At 31.3% G+C, this 13551-nt stretch overlaps 1 protein-coding gene across 2 annotated transcripts; it reads left to right on the top strand.

Moving 5' to 3' along the window:
* Positions 1–379: 379 nt before the first annotated feature.
* On the top strand, positions 380–5267 carry LOC137826948 (protein TPX2). 2 transcript variants are annotated; one of them, XM_068633114.1, is made up of 18 exons: positions 380–739; positions 1464–1546; positions 1627–1722; positions 1801–2181; positions 2257–2355; positions 2437–2556; positions 2655–2807; positions 2887–2949; positions 3064–3144; positions 3219–3377; positions 3458–3592; positions 3710–3793; positions 3872–3991; positions 4084–4250; positions 4340–4448; positions 4521–4580; positions 4678–4772; positions 4863–5267. In XM_068633114.1, exons 1-18 carry the CDS (start codon positions 583–585, stop codon positions 4963–4965), a joined length of 2265 nt encoding a protein of 754 aa, XP_068489215.1. In that variant the 5' UTR covers positions 380–582; the 3' UTR covers positions 4966–5267. The 2 variants fall into 2 exon arrangements, with proteins under 2 accessions (XP_068489215.1, XP_068489222.1); XM_068633121.1 differs by having other exon boundaries at positions 387–739; positions 3222–3377.
* The last annotated feature ends 8284 nt before the right edge of the window (positions 5268–13551 follow it).

Raw genomic sequence — 13551 nt, 5'->3', positions numbered from 1 at the left:
ACATTTGATGAGCCCAACCAAATTTCTAATTTCCATTCAAGCAAAGAAGTTGTATTTAAAAATCAAATTACCAATTTATTTCTTGTTATAATACTATTGATTAATCATAAGTAATTGTAAGTATGGTTTTAAAATAGTTATTATAAAAGTTAACAATTTTATTATACATGTTAATCTATAATTTGTAATTAATCTCGTTTTAATTAAATTTAGTTATACTACTTGAATGATTAACTTTACAGCGTGTTCTCTTGCAACGTTTGCGATTCACCACACTCACTGCATGTTCCTCAAAACGGTGTCGTTTGAGGCGCGGTGTTGATGAGAAATAGCCGTTATGACACATGCGAAGCATATAAAGCAATCGGTTCGCTATATATGGGTTCATAATAAAGTTCAAAAAAAAAAAAATTGGACCGTTAGAGAAGTAACCGTTACACTTTCCGCTCAACATTACACACATTCCCTCTACCTCGTTTCTTTCCTTCCACAGAAGCACCAAATAAACACGCTCTCTTCCTCTCCCTCTCTCTTATTAATCATTGCCCGAATCCTCGACGTAAACCCTAATCGGAACGCAAAATGGCGGTGACGGAGGAAACCGGTGGTGCCACCGTGATGGACGAGACCTATGAGTTCTCGGCACCGCGATTCTTTGACTTCATTAAAGGAGAGACGGTGGAGGAATCGCAAAGGGTTGAGCTCTGGTTCGACACCGCTCTCTCTTACGCTCCTTCGCGTACGTTTCTGTTCTCTCTTTTATTTCTCTGTTCTTACACTACCTTGATCAATCGCCTTCATTCGATAATGGTGATAATAATATTGATTGGTTTCTAGGATTTTAGGAATTAGAATTGAGATAAGTTAGGGTTCTCGTCATTGTCTGGAGGTTTTGATTCGACGATGAGTTTAATGATGGGAAAACTTGGGGGAAATGAAGTGGGAAAATTAGTTTTTTCCTATTGGTTTGGATCATTGTGGAATCGCCTTTCTACTATCGAAGTAGAGAAACAAATTCTGTGATATGTTAAAATGACACACTATGGTGTGAATGCGAATTTTTCTTCAGTTTACGTTTCAGTTTCTCCAATCTTGCGTTTCGCTTAAGCTGAAGTTGTTTGATCTTAGCTTTGTTTCGAAATCTGTAATTTTGTCTTGTAGGAAATTGATATTCAACTCTTTCACTCACTCCAACAAAATTCAATGTGTCTAGTTGGTGCTATACATACATACATACACACACAAACACACACACATATATATTGTTATTAGTGAATGGCTCTCAGCCTTAACACTGTTCAGTTAAAGTATCCCGGGTTTATATATGTTCTGTTGTGAATGGTGAAATGGATCTCAGCCGAAACTTAGTGATTTCTCTACCATTTGTTACTTTAGAAAGTGATCAAAGTCTTTTGTGTTAATTACTTGGCTGAGCTTTTCTTGGTTTTCAAATTTTGTTGCAGCATGCATGCCTAAAATCAAGACTGCTAGATCTATTACCGTAGATAGCTTGTGTGATTTTAGTGAAGCAGACAAAATGCAGAAGGTAACTATTATTTATTTCAATTTTGGTCTTATGATACTTGAATTTTGACTCCTTTAACACACTATCTATTGTTTTGATAGATGTTAGCTAGTGTTGATGATAATATTCTGGAGACGAATATATACCCACAGATTACTGCCAAAACAGAGGAAGATGAAGTTCACAAAATACAGAAGGTACTGTTGCATTAGTTTTCATGATAGATGTGCAGTTTAGATTTGGTTAGTTTGACTGATTATATTTTATTTTACTAGGCATCAGCAAATGTTGTTGGGGAAGTTCTGGAAACTATTATTAAACCTCAGTGTGTCACTACTCTAAAGGAAGATGATGCACCTTGCACTGATAAGGAAAGAAGTGAGACTGATTGTAAAGGAAAGAGTGGATGCTTTGTTTCATCATCTGGAGGAGCATCTGCTGAAGTAGCAAAAGATGCTTGCACTCCAAAACCAACTTTGCTGAAAAAGGTCACCACTTCCACGAATTCCAAGAAGACACAGAATAAGAAGATTCTCACCAATACAAAACCTCAGCTAAAGTCAGCAACTGGGAAGAGCATTGCCGGGACTCTTCACTTGTCCCAAGAAAATCAAGCTATTAAGAGGCAAAAGTTGGATGCAGGAAAATCTAGACAGGTAATTTTGATCTTCTTTGTTGTTTTTATGGTCTTACATGAAATGTATTCTAATTTATATTTTTTAACTTTACAGATTCTGAATGTCAAGCATCAAACTTTGCCTCATGACAAATCAAAATTGGGTTTTACATTGTCTTCTAGCACTAGTAAAACTAACAAAGGGGACAGAAAGGTTTGTTTAGTCCCATTAAATCAAATTATTTATGCTTCAAATCTTTAGCTCTTTTGTTTACTTGAATTCATGTATTTGAAGGTTTATGTTCGTGAGACACCAACAACACCAGCCTCTGTACCATTTGTATCAATGGCAGAAATGATGAAGAGATTTCAGTCTAGTACAAGAGATCTAGCCCTGCCTAGCATTGTATCTCATGTATGGATCCAACTTTCTATTTCCACTTCATTTCTTAGTACTCTCCATTTGAATAATTTTTTCTACTAAATATTTATAATGGTGCTTCTTTCATTCAGACAAAACCAAAACTTACATTGACTAGACCTAAGGAGCCTGATTTTGAGACATCTCAGCGGATACGCCCAACTAGGGTGAAGAGTAGTCAAGAGCTTGAGGATGAAATGATGGCTAAAATTCCAAAATTCAAGGCTCGACCATTGAATAAGAAGGTACTATTTTCATTTTTCTTTTCTGTTATTTTTCTATTGCACGTTTATTTATGTGTTTTCTCTTTTTTTTCTATTCTAGATTTTGCAAACGGCAACTTTGCCTCCAATTCCAAGAAGTACACCTCAGCCACCAGAATTTAAGGTAAACAATCTCCAAAGAATAGAAGATTGAATTGCAAATTAAAATATACACACGTACTCACGCACATTACAAGTGCCAAATGGTTATATTTTGAAACTTCTTCATTCTCTTCAGGAATTTCGACTGGAAACTTGGGCTAGGGCCCATCAGAATGCAGATACAGCTTCAATATCTTCAACAGAGGTGTCTCATAAGGTATCTTTTGGAAACAACTGAATCAACTTTTGGTTTTCACTTCGATCCATTAGTCACTCCTTTTTGTTAAACAGCAGGGGAATTCATGGAAGCCTCACCTTACAGAACCAAAAACTCCATTACTCCAAACTTCACTAAGAGCCCGCCAACCCAAGGTGAAAAGCTCATTAGAATTAGAGCAAGAGGAGCTTCAAAATATCCCTAAATTCAAGGCAAGACCTATAAATAAGAAGGTAATAGTGCCAACTGAGATGTTTTACCCATTTCTAAGAATTTTATTTTATAAATTAATTAACCGAATTTTTTCTTTCAGATCTTTGAAAGTAAAGGGGATATTGGAATATTCTGCAATACCAAGAAACATGTTACTGAACCTCAAGAATTTCATTTTGCCACAGATAAAAGGATTCCACCACCTGCTTCTTCCATGGCTGATTTATTTGGGAAGGTAATGATGTCTGCTCAGAAAGATGTTCAGTAATCTAAAATGTTAAAAGAATATTTTTTTAAAATTCTGCAATCTTTTTTATCTGGTGAGAGTAATCATTTATTTCTCTGGTTGCAGCTTTCTTTGATGTCTGAACCTGAATGTAACCATAACCCAATTAAAAGAAACACAATTCCAAATCCTTTTCATCTCCACACAGAGGTTCATTACTTCCCCTTAGTTTGAAACTGCAGTGTTTTGCTAGAGTTCTTCTTATACCAACATTCTTAACCATGACAGGAAAGAGGTGCCGAGAAAGAGAAGAAACTGATCGTGGAACTTCTGCACAGACAGTTGGAAGAGGAAATCGCAAGGATCCCAAAGGCTAATCCATACCCTTACACCACCGATTACCCTGTGGTACAGAATTTTGTCAATCAGTGCTTTTTTTTTCTCTGTTTGCTAATTGAAAAAATAATTTGCTGATATTTAATGTGATTATCAATATGCAGATCCCACCAAAACCAGAACCAAAGCAATGCACAAGACCAGAGCCATTCCAATTGGAGAGCTTGGTGAGACATGAAGAAGAAATGCAAAGGGAGCAGGAAGAAAAACAGAGAATGGAAAAAGAAGAGGCCGAGATGAGAGAATTCAAGGCACAACCAATCTTAAAAGAGTAAAAAATCAAGACTTTTTTATTTTAATGTTCAGATGGGAAAACTACAAATAACTAATATTTTTTCCCGTGGATATTATTAAATGCAGGGACCCAATCCCTCTTCCAGAGAAGGTCCGCAAACCTCTCACACAAGTTCAGGAATTTAGTTTACAAGTGAATCATCGGGCTGTTGATAGAGCACAATTTGATGAAAGGGTAACCAAATATTCCGTATAGCTTTTTCTTGTGGTTTTACAGTAAAAGTACTCAAATAGCTTGTTTTTACAGATTAAAGAAAAAGAAATGGTGTACAAACGATACAGAGAGGAGAGTGAAGCAGCAAGAATGGTATGTTAACTTCACTCTGTTTAGTTGCATAGTTGATTGGTTGACACTGATAATATTGTGAACAATGATGAGTATATGTTCATGAACGTGTGCGCAGATAGAGGAAGAGAAAGCGTTGAAACAATTGCGAAGGACCATGGTTCCTCATGCTAGACCAGTTCCAAATTTTGATAATCCGTTTTGTCCCCAAAAGTATGCGTTTAAAACCGAACTACACTTTTTTTTCACTTTTAAACTGTACATTTCTAATTGCTTACTATATTCTCACCATGTTGCTTTTAGGTCTTCCAAGGACATAACAAAACCCAAGCCACCAAATTTGCGTGTACTCCACAGAAAGGAAAGCCGAAAGGTATTCAATGTTCCTGCCTCAAACATGAGATGATGAATCAAGTTTTTTCAGTTGAAACTTGTCTTATAAGTGTTCAAGAACTCTTGAATCCTCTCTCTCTAAGCTGTGTTGTGTGTTCAAGAAGAACTCTTGAATCCTCTCCAAGTGGGTGATGTGTCTGTAATACTATTTCTCATAGCTCCTTCTCAAATGTCAATTCTTTGATGTATATTTTTCTAAAACAAGTTAAATATGTAATAGTTTAAGCCGCAGAGGTGATGTCATCATTAACAGTGAGGTTTTTCTTGGTAGATTAATAATGCTAATTAAATTGATGTTCATGTGCTTTTACTTTATCATAATTTTTACATCTCTGCACAATGTTTCCTCTTTGTTTTATATTTTTTATTCACATTTTATCATTCTCTGTCATGTGTGTCTTTTCTATCATTATTTCATTAATGTAGGTGTACCTCTGTTTTTATCATAAATAAAATTGACTTAAATATGTATTAATATCTGAAATTTGATACATATTTATTTTTGGTTCCCAAATATTTTAATTTTTAGGATAAGATAATTTAATTTTTTATAAAAAAAAATTAAATGTTTCCTCTTTGTTTTATATTTTTTATTCACATTTTATCATTCTCTGTCATGTGTCTTTTCTATCATTATTTCATTAATGTAGGTGTACCTCTGTTTTTATCATAAATAAAATTGACTTAAATATGTATTAATATCTGAAATTTGATACATATTTATTTTTGGTTCCCAAATATTTTAATTTTTAGGATAAGATAATTTAATTTTTTATAAAAAAAAATAAAATATACATAAATTTCTTTTTATTTAAAGTACCATAAAAAAATAATTTATTTACTTAAAATGTAAAATTGAGAACTAGTCTAAAATCATAAAAAAAACAAAATAATGGCTAAAAAAATCTTAGATTAATTATGGAGATTCCAAAATAACAATTTAACAAAAACTTTAAAGGTGAGAAATTAGAAGTTATTTAAGCATTCTCTAATGTCACACAAAATTAATAAAATATGTTTTTAAACTCAACTTTATAAATTATGTTGTTTTACGTTTAACCTAATTACAAATAGAAAATGAATTGTTAACCAGTGTCTCTATAAGGAAAATAAATAGGTTTTTCTATGGGGTGGCAAAATACTTATTTTAAAATTTATTAATTATCATTTTTAATATTAATTATAAAGTGTAACACATTAATTTATTTTAATATAAATATAGGAATTCAATTTAATTTTAGTTCTCTTATTATTTTCACATATTTAAATTTGTTTCTATAGAAAATATTAAAAAAATTAAAACAAAAAACCTTAACTCAGTGAGTGTTGAATAGATTAAAAAACGATATTAAATATTTCTATAACTTGTAGTAGAAATATTTTATGGAAATAATTATAAATTATTTATGAGAAATAGTCAAAGTTTATTATATATGTGTAAATTAATAAAGCAGATATTTATTATTTTAATGGTTTATATTAGTTCACACTTCACTAGTTATCTTCAAGAAGTATAGTTATCTTCAAGAAGTAAGTAGTCAAGTTAAAGTCTATATTACACAATGAGATATTTGATGTCATACTAATTTATATTCGATTCTTCTTTTACGAATTTTTAATCAAATCATAACGACCTTATAGTTATTATTTAAATTCATCTGGATTTTGATGAGAATGTCTGGATTAGATTCAAATGTATGAGTAATATTTGAATTTTTAAATTAGGTAGAAAGGTGGAGACATCCACTTCTATTTTTTTTTCCATCTCAATACTTATTTTCGCTTTTTATTGGAACTCTAAAGAGATGGGTATGGGTATCCATTTCTCGATAGAGAAGGGAATTAGACAAAAAAATCATGCATGTTTGATAGGGGGATGAGGATGAGGATGAGATAGTCAAACTTGCACATGATCCATCTATTTGTGATCCCTACTAATTACAAATACTTAGGGATAGCTACATAGGGCAGACTATCTATTTTAACCCATTGGCAAAACCCGCCTAACCCGTAGCCCATGCAGTCCAAGTGTGGGGTGGAAACGGGTTGTCCTGCATATCTTAAAATTTGAAAATTTCTTTTTGCACCCCCATAAGTTCTTCCTACAATCTCATATTTTCAAATATTCTAAAATTATTCATTTCAAATTATATAATCCAGAATATAAATTTGTATTATGGATTGTACAATCCAAAACACAAATTTTAATTTCCCAATTCCATAATCCAGGAAGTCTCTAAATTCCACATTGTGAAATTAAAGAAAAGAATTCAATAAAAAAATGTCAAAGAGTAATTTGAGTATTTTTTGAAGTATAAGATGCAATAAGATATGGAGGTGTAGGAAGAAACTTCCTTCAATTCCTATTTCATAACATCTTCACGAAATTCAATAATGATTTTTTAATATTTAGGAGTTTTTTTTGTCTTTCTAAAATGCATAGATTGTTTAAATTTAAATACTTATTCAATGCAATAGTGAGATTTTAGTCTTTTTTATAATATAGTATTTTATGCTACTTTTCAAATTAAAATAGTAAGCATGTGTCTACATCTATTGCCTTTAAAAATATATAATTTAATGAAATATTTTATTAGTCAATTTATTTAATACGATTAAAATTTAAATTTCATTGAAAATCATAATATTATAATAAAAACAATTTACCCTTATCTTATTACACATGTGTCATGAGAATAATAATATGAGATCATTTATCTAATTCATCTAAATAAGAAAAATAATTCATTTAATAAACAAAAAATTAATTTTTTGAATATTTATTTTTTCATTAATTTAAAAAAAAATATGTAGGTTGATCCACATGCCCACATACATGCTAGTTTTTACGCGGGATGGGCCAATAATAAACCTACATATCTTATGCGGGACGGGAACATTTCTACAAATACTCTCTATGTCATGTGCATATTCACGTCCACATGTCAGTTCTTATGCGGGATAGACCAATAATCAACATGCATATTTTACTCAATGGAGGTCAAACCGCATTGACATCCCTACAAATACTCTTTATGTCATGTAATATTATCACGGTAAAAAGACAAGTTTTTTTTTTTTTTCATTAAGTCACTCATGACTTTTTTTAGGATTCTATAATTGTCACTTTTTATCTATAACAAATAAAATTGTTTGAAATACATACATCTAGAATAAGAGCATTTATTTATAAATGTTCTTTTGATAGATATCTTTACAAAGTAAATTTTTTATAAATGTTTTATAAATCTGATGCACTTTCTATATTGTTTATGACAATAAATCAAACTTAATCATTTGAAGCAGATAATGTATGCAGGGTATGCTAATAGGTGTAATACTGGTGAGACTTGCGCGTAAATCTTGTATTCTTTTATTTTAGATTTAGCAAAAGTTTGTAGTTTTTTAGTTAACATAATTTTTTGTTGCACTCAACTTGTAATACTTCAAAGTACATTTCATATATACTTAACATACATTTCTTGTACTCACAAGGTTAATCTAGCATATAGGGAAGTTGGTATACTGTGTCAATTACTTTATTGAGATATATAATTCAATGTTTTGGTAGTTTGTTCAAATGATTTGAAAAATTCAAAATGAATTTATATGTCTTGTAATAACTTTATATTAAACTTTGATTCTTTTTAAGTTTCTAATGAACTACGAATCTAATATTAAATGGATATTTTGATGATCTAACAAAAATTGAGTTTGTTTTCTATAATCTTGTAATTTTCCATCTTGAACATACTTAGAACAAAAATATTAGTTTATTAAAATTTGAAATTATTTGTTTATATCAAAATTGTAAATTTGTAATTATTTTGATAAATGAAGACTATAATATCATTTATCATACTATTAAAATAAGATCATTTAAATTATAAAATCTAATGATTATATATTACCGTGAGTATATTGTATCTCAAAAATCCTACTTAATCAATGGAACTACACTTCTTTAACTAAAATGGAACCGACCAGTCCTCGGGCGTTGACCGCTAGTAATGATGGGGCCTCATAAGTTGGTCCCACGAGCGGCGTGGGCCAATGTCTCGAAAAACATGTGAGCCAAGGTGGCGAAGAGTGGTCAGAGATCAATCACCAGGATGTGCTGATGTGTCCTCAGCAGCATGGTGAGGGCGATGAGACATCGGACATAGTGACTCAAACAACAGAGTTGGGCCACGAGAGGTGGGTCCCAGACCACACACCAGTTATCAGTTAGGGAGAAGCCTAGATCACGAGAGGTTCGTGCGTGTGGTGTGGATGACGCGTTCAGGCGTAACACAAGTAAAGAGTCACTGGAAGAGATACGACCCGTGAGGGTCACGTTCCAGGGGTGAGCTGCATGCATGACAAGTGAACAGCTAGGACACTCCCAGGACGGATGGCCCCAGAGATTAGGTGCACAAGTTGGTACCCAAGTGGTCATCCTGTCTGAGGTCGCACTCCAGTAAGGGAGCCTTATGCACTAGATTGCCCTAAGAGTGGGTGGTAGCGGCGCCAAGGCACACCCTCAGTAACCCTAATTGCAGTTAGCGGAAACAACGGAAACCCTAGAGTATACAAAGGGTAGAATTAAACCTAATAAGGTACGCAAGTTTTTACGTAGCCGTTACACTGATTACACAAAGAACTTTTTACAACTAAGTCTTGGTGTTTCCTAGCCCGATACTGACTTGAGCGTCAGAGTGTGAACGGCCTTTAGGATGCTCTTTGCCTTTACATTTTCAGGTGTTTGATTAGAGAAAGACATGAACGAAGACTGAGATAATTGGACGTGTGATCGACGTAGATGCACGAGGCAATCGAAGTCAACCGACATGAAAAAAATGGTTCACTTTTTTATATGACACTTCCCACAATCTTGAGCTTTAATACCATAATATTTCTTTGGTAAGCAATTTCTTTTAGTTTATTTTAAGATGGTGTATTTTTTATTTATTTTATCATTATGTTTTTTATTCATACACGTTACAAACACTTGTAAAAAATATTTAACAAATATTCATAAATATAGAGATTCATACATGATGAATTTGTTTGCTACAGGTGGGTAATGTGACCTGATGGCGTTGAAGGGGGAAGTTATCTCTTCCACTCAATTCTCAATACTTATTGCTTCCTTTTTTCATTTTAATCTCTTATGATAATAAATTAATAAAATTCCTTTTGGTATCAGTCTCTCTTGTATTTAAAATTTTATTTTACTGGCATTTCAGGAACATAATATTTCTTCTTTCTCTCAATTAACCAATTCATCACTTAGTAATAAAAAAATATGCAAGATCCAAACAAGAAAATTCAAGAAAATTAAAACAAAAATATTTTTAATTTTTTTTTATTAATGTTTGATAATAGATAATATAAAACTGAATATAAATTAGGTTGTCCACAAGTTAAAATAAGAAGAAAACATCAAATATGTTCATACGTAAATTAAAATTAGTTACTATTGTACATATTTTAACATATGAAAAAAGTTTTTTTTTCTTTTTATCTCTTTATTGAAAATATTTGTTCAAATGTATTCATAATCAATTATTAAAATATTTTACAAAATGCCTGAGATGTACATGAAATGACATTACAAATGAGTAATTAATTCATGATACATATTTTATTCATCTTGAGATACCAGGTTGACTTTGTGGTAAAAATAGAAAAAAAATTGAAGAAAAGAAGATAATATAGGTTGTGCTCCCGCCAAGAAAATTTATATTAATAATTATTTATCCAAGAATCATATGATACAGTTATTATATTAAGATTATTAGTATTATTATAATTACAATTATTTTTTTATGATTTTTACACTGAAAAGACATGCATTCATGGTAAAGACTTAAAAAAAATAGTTGCAAATAGAAGTGGTATAATTAAAATGACATAAAAATATTTTATTATTAAATTGAAAAGTGAAAAATTCATATAGATGGAGAAATCAATTATTCGGTTTCATTTTAAATTAATCATTATTTTTCTAGAAAATTTTTTTTTTTTCTAGAATTCTAACCACATCCTTATCGAAGGTTACCTTTGATCTTCTGATAGTGAATAGAGCAAAGTTATCCAATCATATTTTTATTAAGAGTAAATTCTTTTTTGTTTCTTTTTCTTTGAGTCAGTTTTGAGTATACATGTATTTGTATATAGTGTCTATGCCTTCAAGATTCGTCCATGTTAATTCAAGATCATAGTGTGTCCAGATCATTGATAAGGATTTTGTAATGTAGGTTAGGCTATCTCTATTTTCTTTAGGAGTTAACACTCTTTGTGAGTGCTTCTCCTTCTAGTTTTATTTTTAAAAACAAAACTCTGGGTTAAAGGATTTGGATGTGAATGTGACACTGCCACAAGTTCCAAAATTCTCTTGTAAGGTTTGTTTTGTTAAGTGAAATAGATGTCCTTTGATGAAAATGGTTTTGAAGTTAAACAATTTGATAGGTGGTTGAATATTTAAATTGATCATGAAGTGTATTTTGAAGTTTAAATCTTGAATTTACTTATTAAATTGTGATTTAAATGAGACATACTTGCTCTTGGCCTTAAATCTGCTCAATGACATTCCTTTGTGCTTAATTAGATGGAGATTCATTTTTAGAGGTTATCTTGACCTCAAATTCACTCAACGTCATCTCCATACGCTCAAGTAGATGGAGATGCAGTTTTTGGAGTGCTCTCTATCTCAAATCCACTCAGCACCAACACCCTACACTCAGTACCAACATCTTGCACTCACCCCGAGCCAAACCAAATTTTCAGCCCTAGTTATTTTTATTCAGTTACCTCTTGTTATTTTTCTATAAGTCATAAATTTAAATTTAATTTTTTGAAAAAATTTCAAAAAGACTATAGGTGATGAAACTCAATCAATAGTAAAGAACTGGGGTGTAGTAACATAAAAAATACGAAGAATCATATATATATATATATATTTTAAAGTCCCTGTATAAAAAGATAATATTTTATACACTAATACAAAAGATACATTTAATGATGACTTATTATGACGGTTATATTTTACCTGTCATAATAAGTGAAGCGGTGGCACAATGGTAATTATAAAAGAACTTATTATATCTTTTATCAAAAAAGCATCATAATAAATATATTTTATATCTTTTAATAAAGAACCATCATAATAAATATATTTTATATCTTTTACTATGACACCTGTCATAGTAAATTTTTTTTAGAGTTTTACCTTTTTACTAGTTCATCTCTCCATTCTTCCACTAACACTGTCTCCGTATTCAACAAATGTTCATGCTTATGCTTTTTTACTCACATCTTCCTACTCTCTTTGCCTCTCTACGTAAGTTCAGTTCTTCTCTTTTCCTAATTTCATTTTCACCCTAATTTCTCATGTGTGCTTTGTTTGTGGATGTCTCAAATAGATTTCCAAAGTGTTAGAGACATTGAAGGTCTACACATCTCTCTGAAATTTGCAAGTTTGCGTCGTCAAAATTTTTTTGCTGCTTGTGCTTCCATTGCGTTCAACAGGTATTTCTTCACTGCAAATCTCGTTCCATTTCTTCTTTTTGTGTCTTCCATTGTGCTCAACAAGTATTTTTAGTTGAAAAATATTATTCTAGTAGGAACTTTTTAGTATGTAATAAATTTGAAGTTGGGGAAAAAGAGAATGGAATGGAAGATTTAGGAGAAAGAGTGAATGGGAGCAATGCTGGGAGGAGTGTGCTGGGAGGAGTGTGCTGTAGCATGAGTGCCCAGAAATGAGATAGGGAAGCGTGAAAGTGCAAGGCATGGTGCGCATAATTTTTCAGAGATGTACGGATTTACTTTTTCTACTTTTTACACTTTCTACACTTTTTTATTTTCATTACCCACACAGAATTTTTTTAATAATAATATTACTATCTTTTATTTAGTCAATTATAATGTAATCTTTAAATATTATAATATATATATATATATATATGAATAACTTGAAAGTCTAATATCTAAATATTATATTATATTTAATTTGGGTATATTCTGTATTGATTTAAATTTTTGAACAAACAAAATTTAAAGGCAATTAGAATGCAATTAGAATTTGTCCTGTAAAGTGGTTTGTGCAATTAACTTAGCTTGTCTTGTCTTGTATAATATTTATATTATACATAAATATATAATGTGTATCATAATTTCCTTTCTTGTCAGCCAAAATATATAGTGGGAAAATTTGATACAGACTCCATGCATTGATCTTGTGCTGTGAAGACCAAGTTCCTATCCAAACTAAGTTTATTTAATAATCCAAAAAGGTATTCCCAAAACCTCCAAACCTTAAAATGAATAAGTGAGTGTATTGGTGATTATTATTCAATTTGAAGATAAAGTGAGGAATTTCGTTGAAAACGTAGAAACTAGGAGAAATTAGGAACACATGGATTTCTGCAAAGTTGGTTTTGTTTGCATTGAGTGTAATGTCTGATTGAAGTTGATTTCACGTGTCATTCATGAGCTCGTAGTATCATAAAACAAAACCAATAATCACAAAATCCAAATAAATACCATCACCAGGTTGTACCGGAGAGTACTTATAGGTCCTTATATATAATTTTGTGACATGATGATTTGGAATATT

The sequence above is a fragment of the Phaseolus vulgaris genome, chromosome 11, assembly GCF_000499845.2.
Source record: "Phaseolus vulgaris cultivar G19833 chromosome 11, P. vulgaris v2.0, whole genome shotgun sequence".
In the NCBI taxonomy this organism is placed as follows: Eukaryota; Viridiplantae; Streptophyta; class Magnoliopsida; order Fabales; family Fabaceae; genus Phaseolus; species Phaseolus vulgaris.
This window is presented reverse-complemented; position numbering and strand designations above follow the sequence as displayed.

Coding starts and splice junctions, on each gene's coding strand:
- LOC137826948 (XM_068633114.1), top strand. CDS start 583: ATGGCGGTGACGGAGGAAACCGGTGGTGCCACCGTGATGGACGAGACC. Junction 2,182..2,256: donor ATGCAGGAAAATCTAGACAG/GTAATTTTGATC, acceptor TTAACTTTACAG/ATTCTGAATGTCAAGCATCA. Junction 4,251..4,339: donor GCACAACCAATCTTAAAAGA/GTAAAAAATCAA, acceptor TATTAAATGCAG/GGACCCAATCCCTCTTCCAG.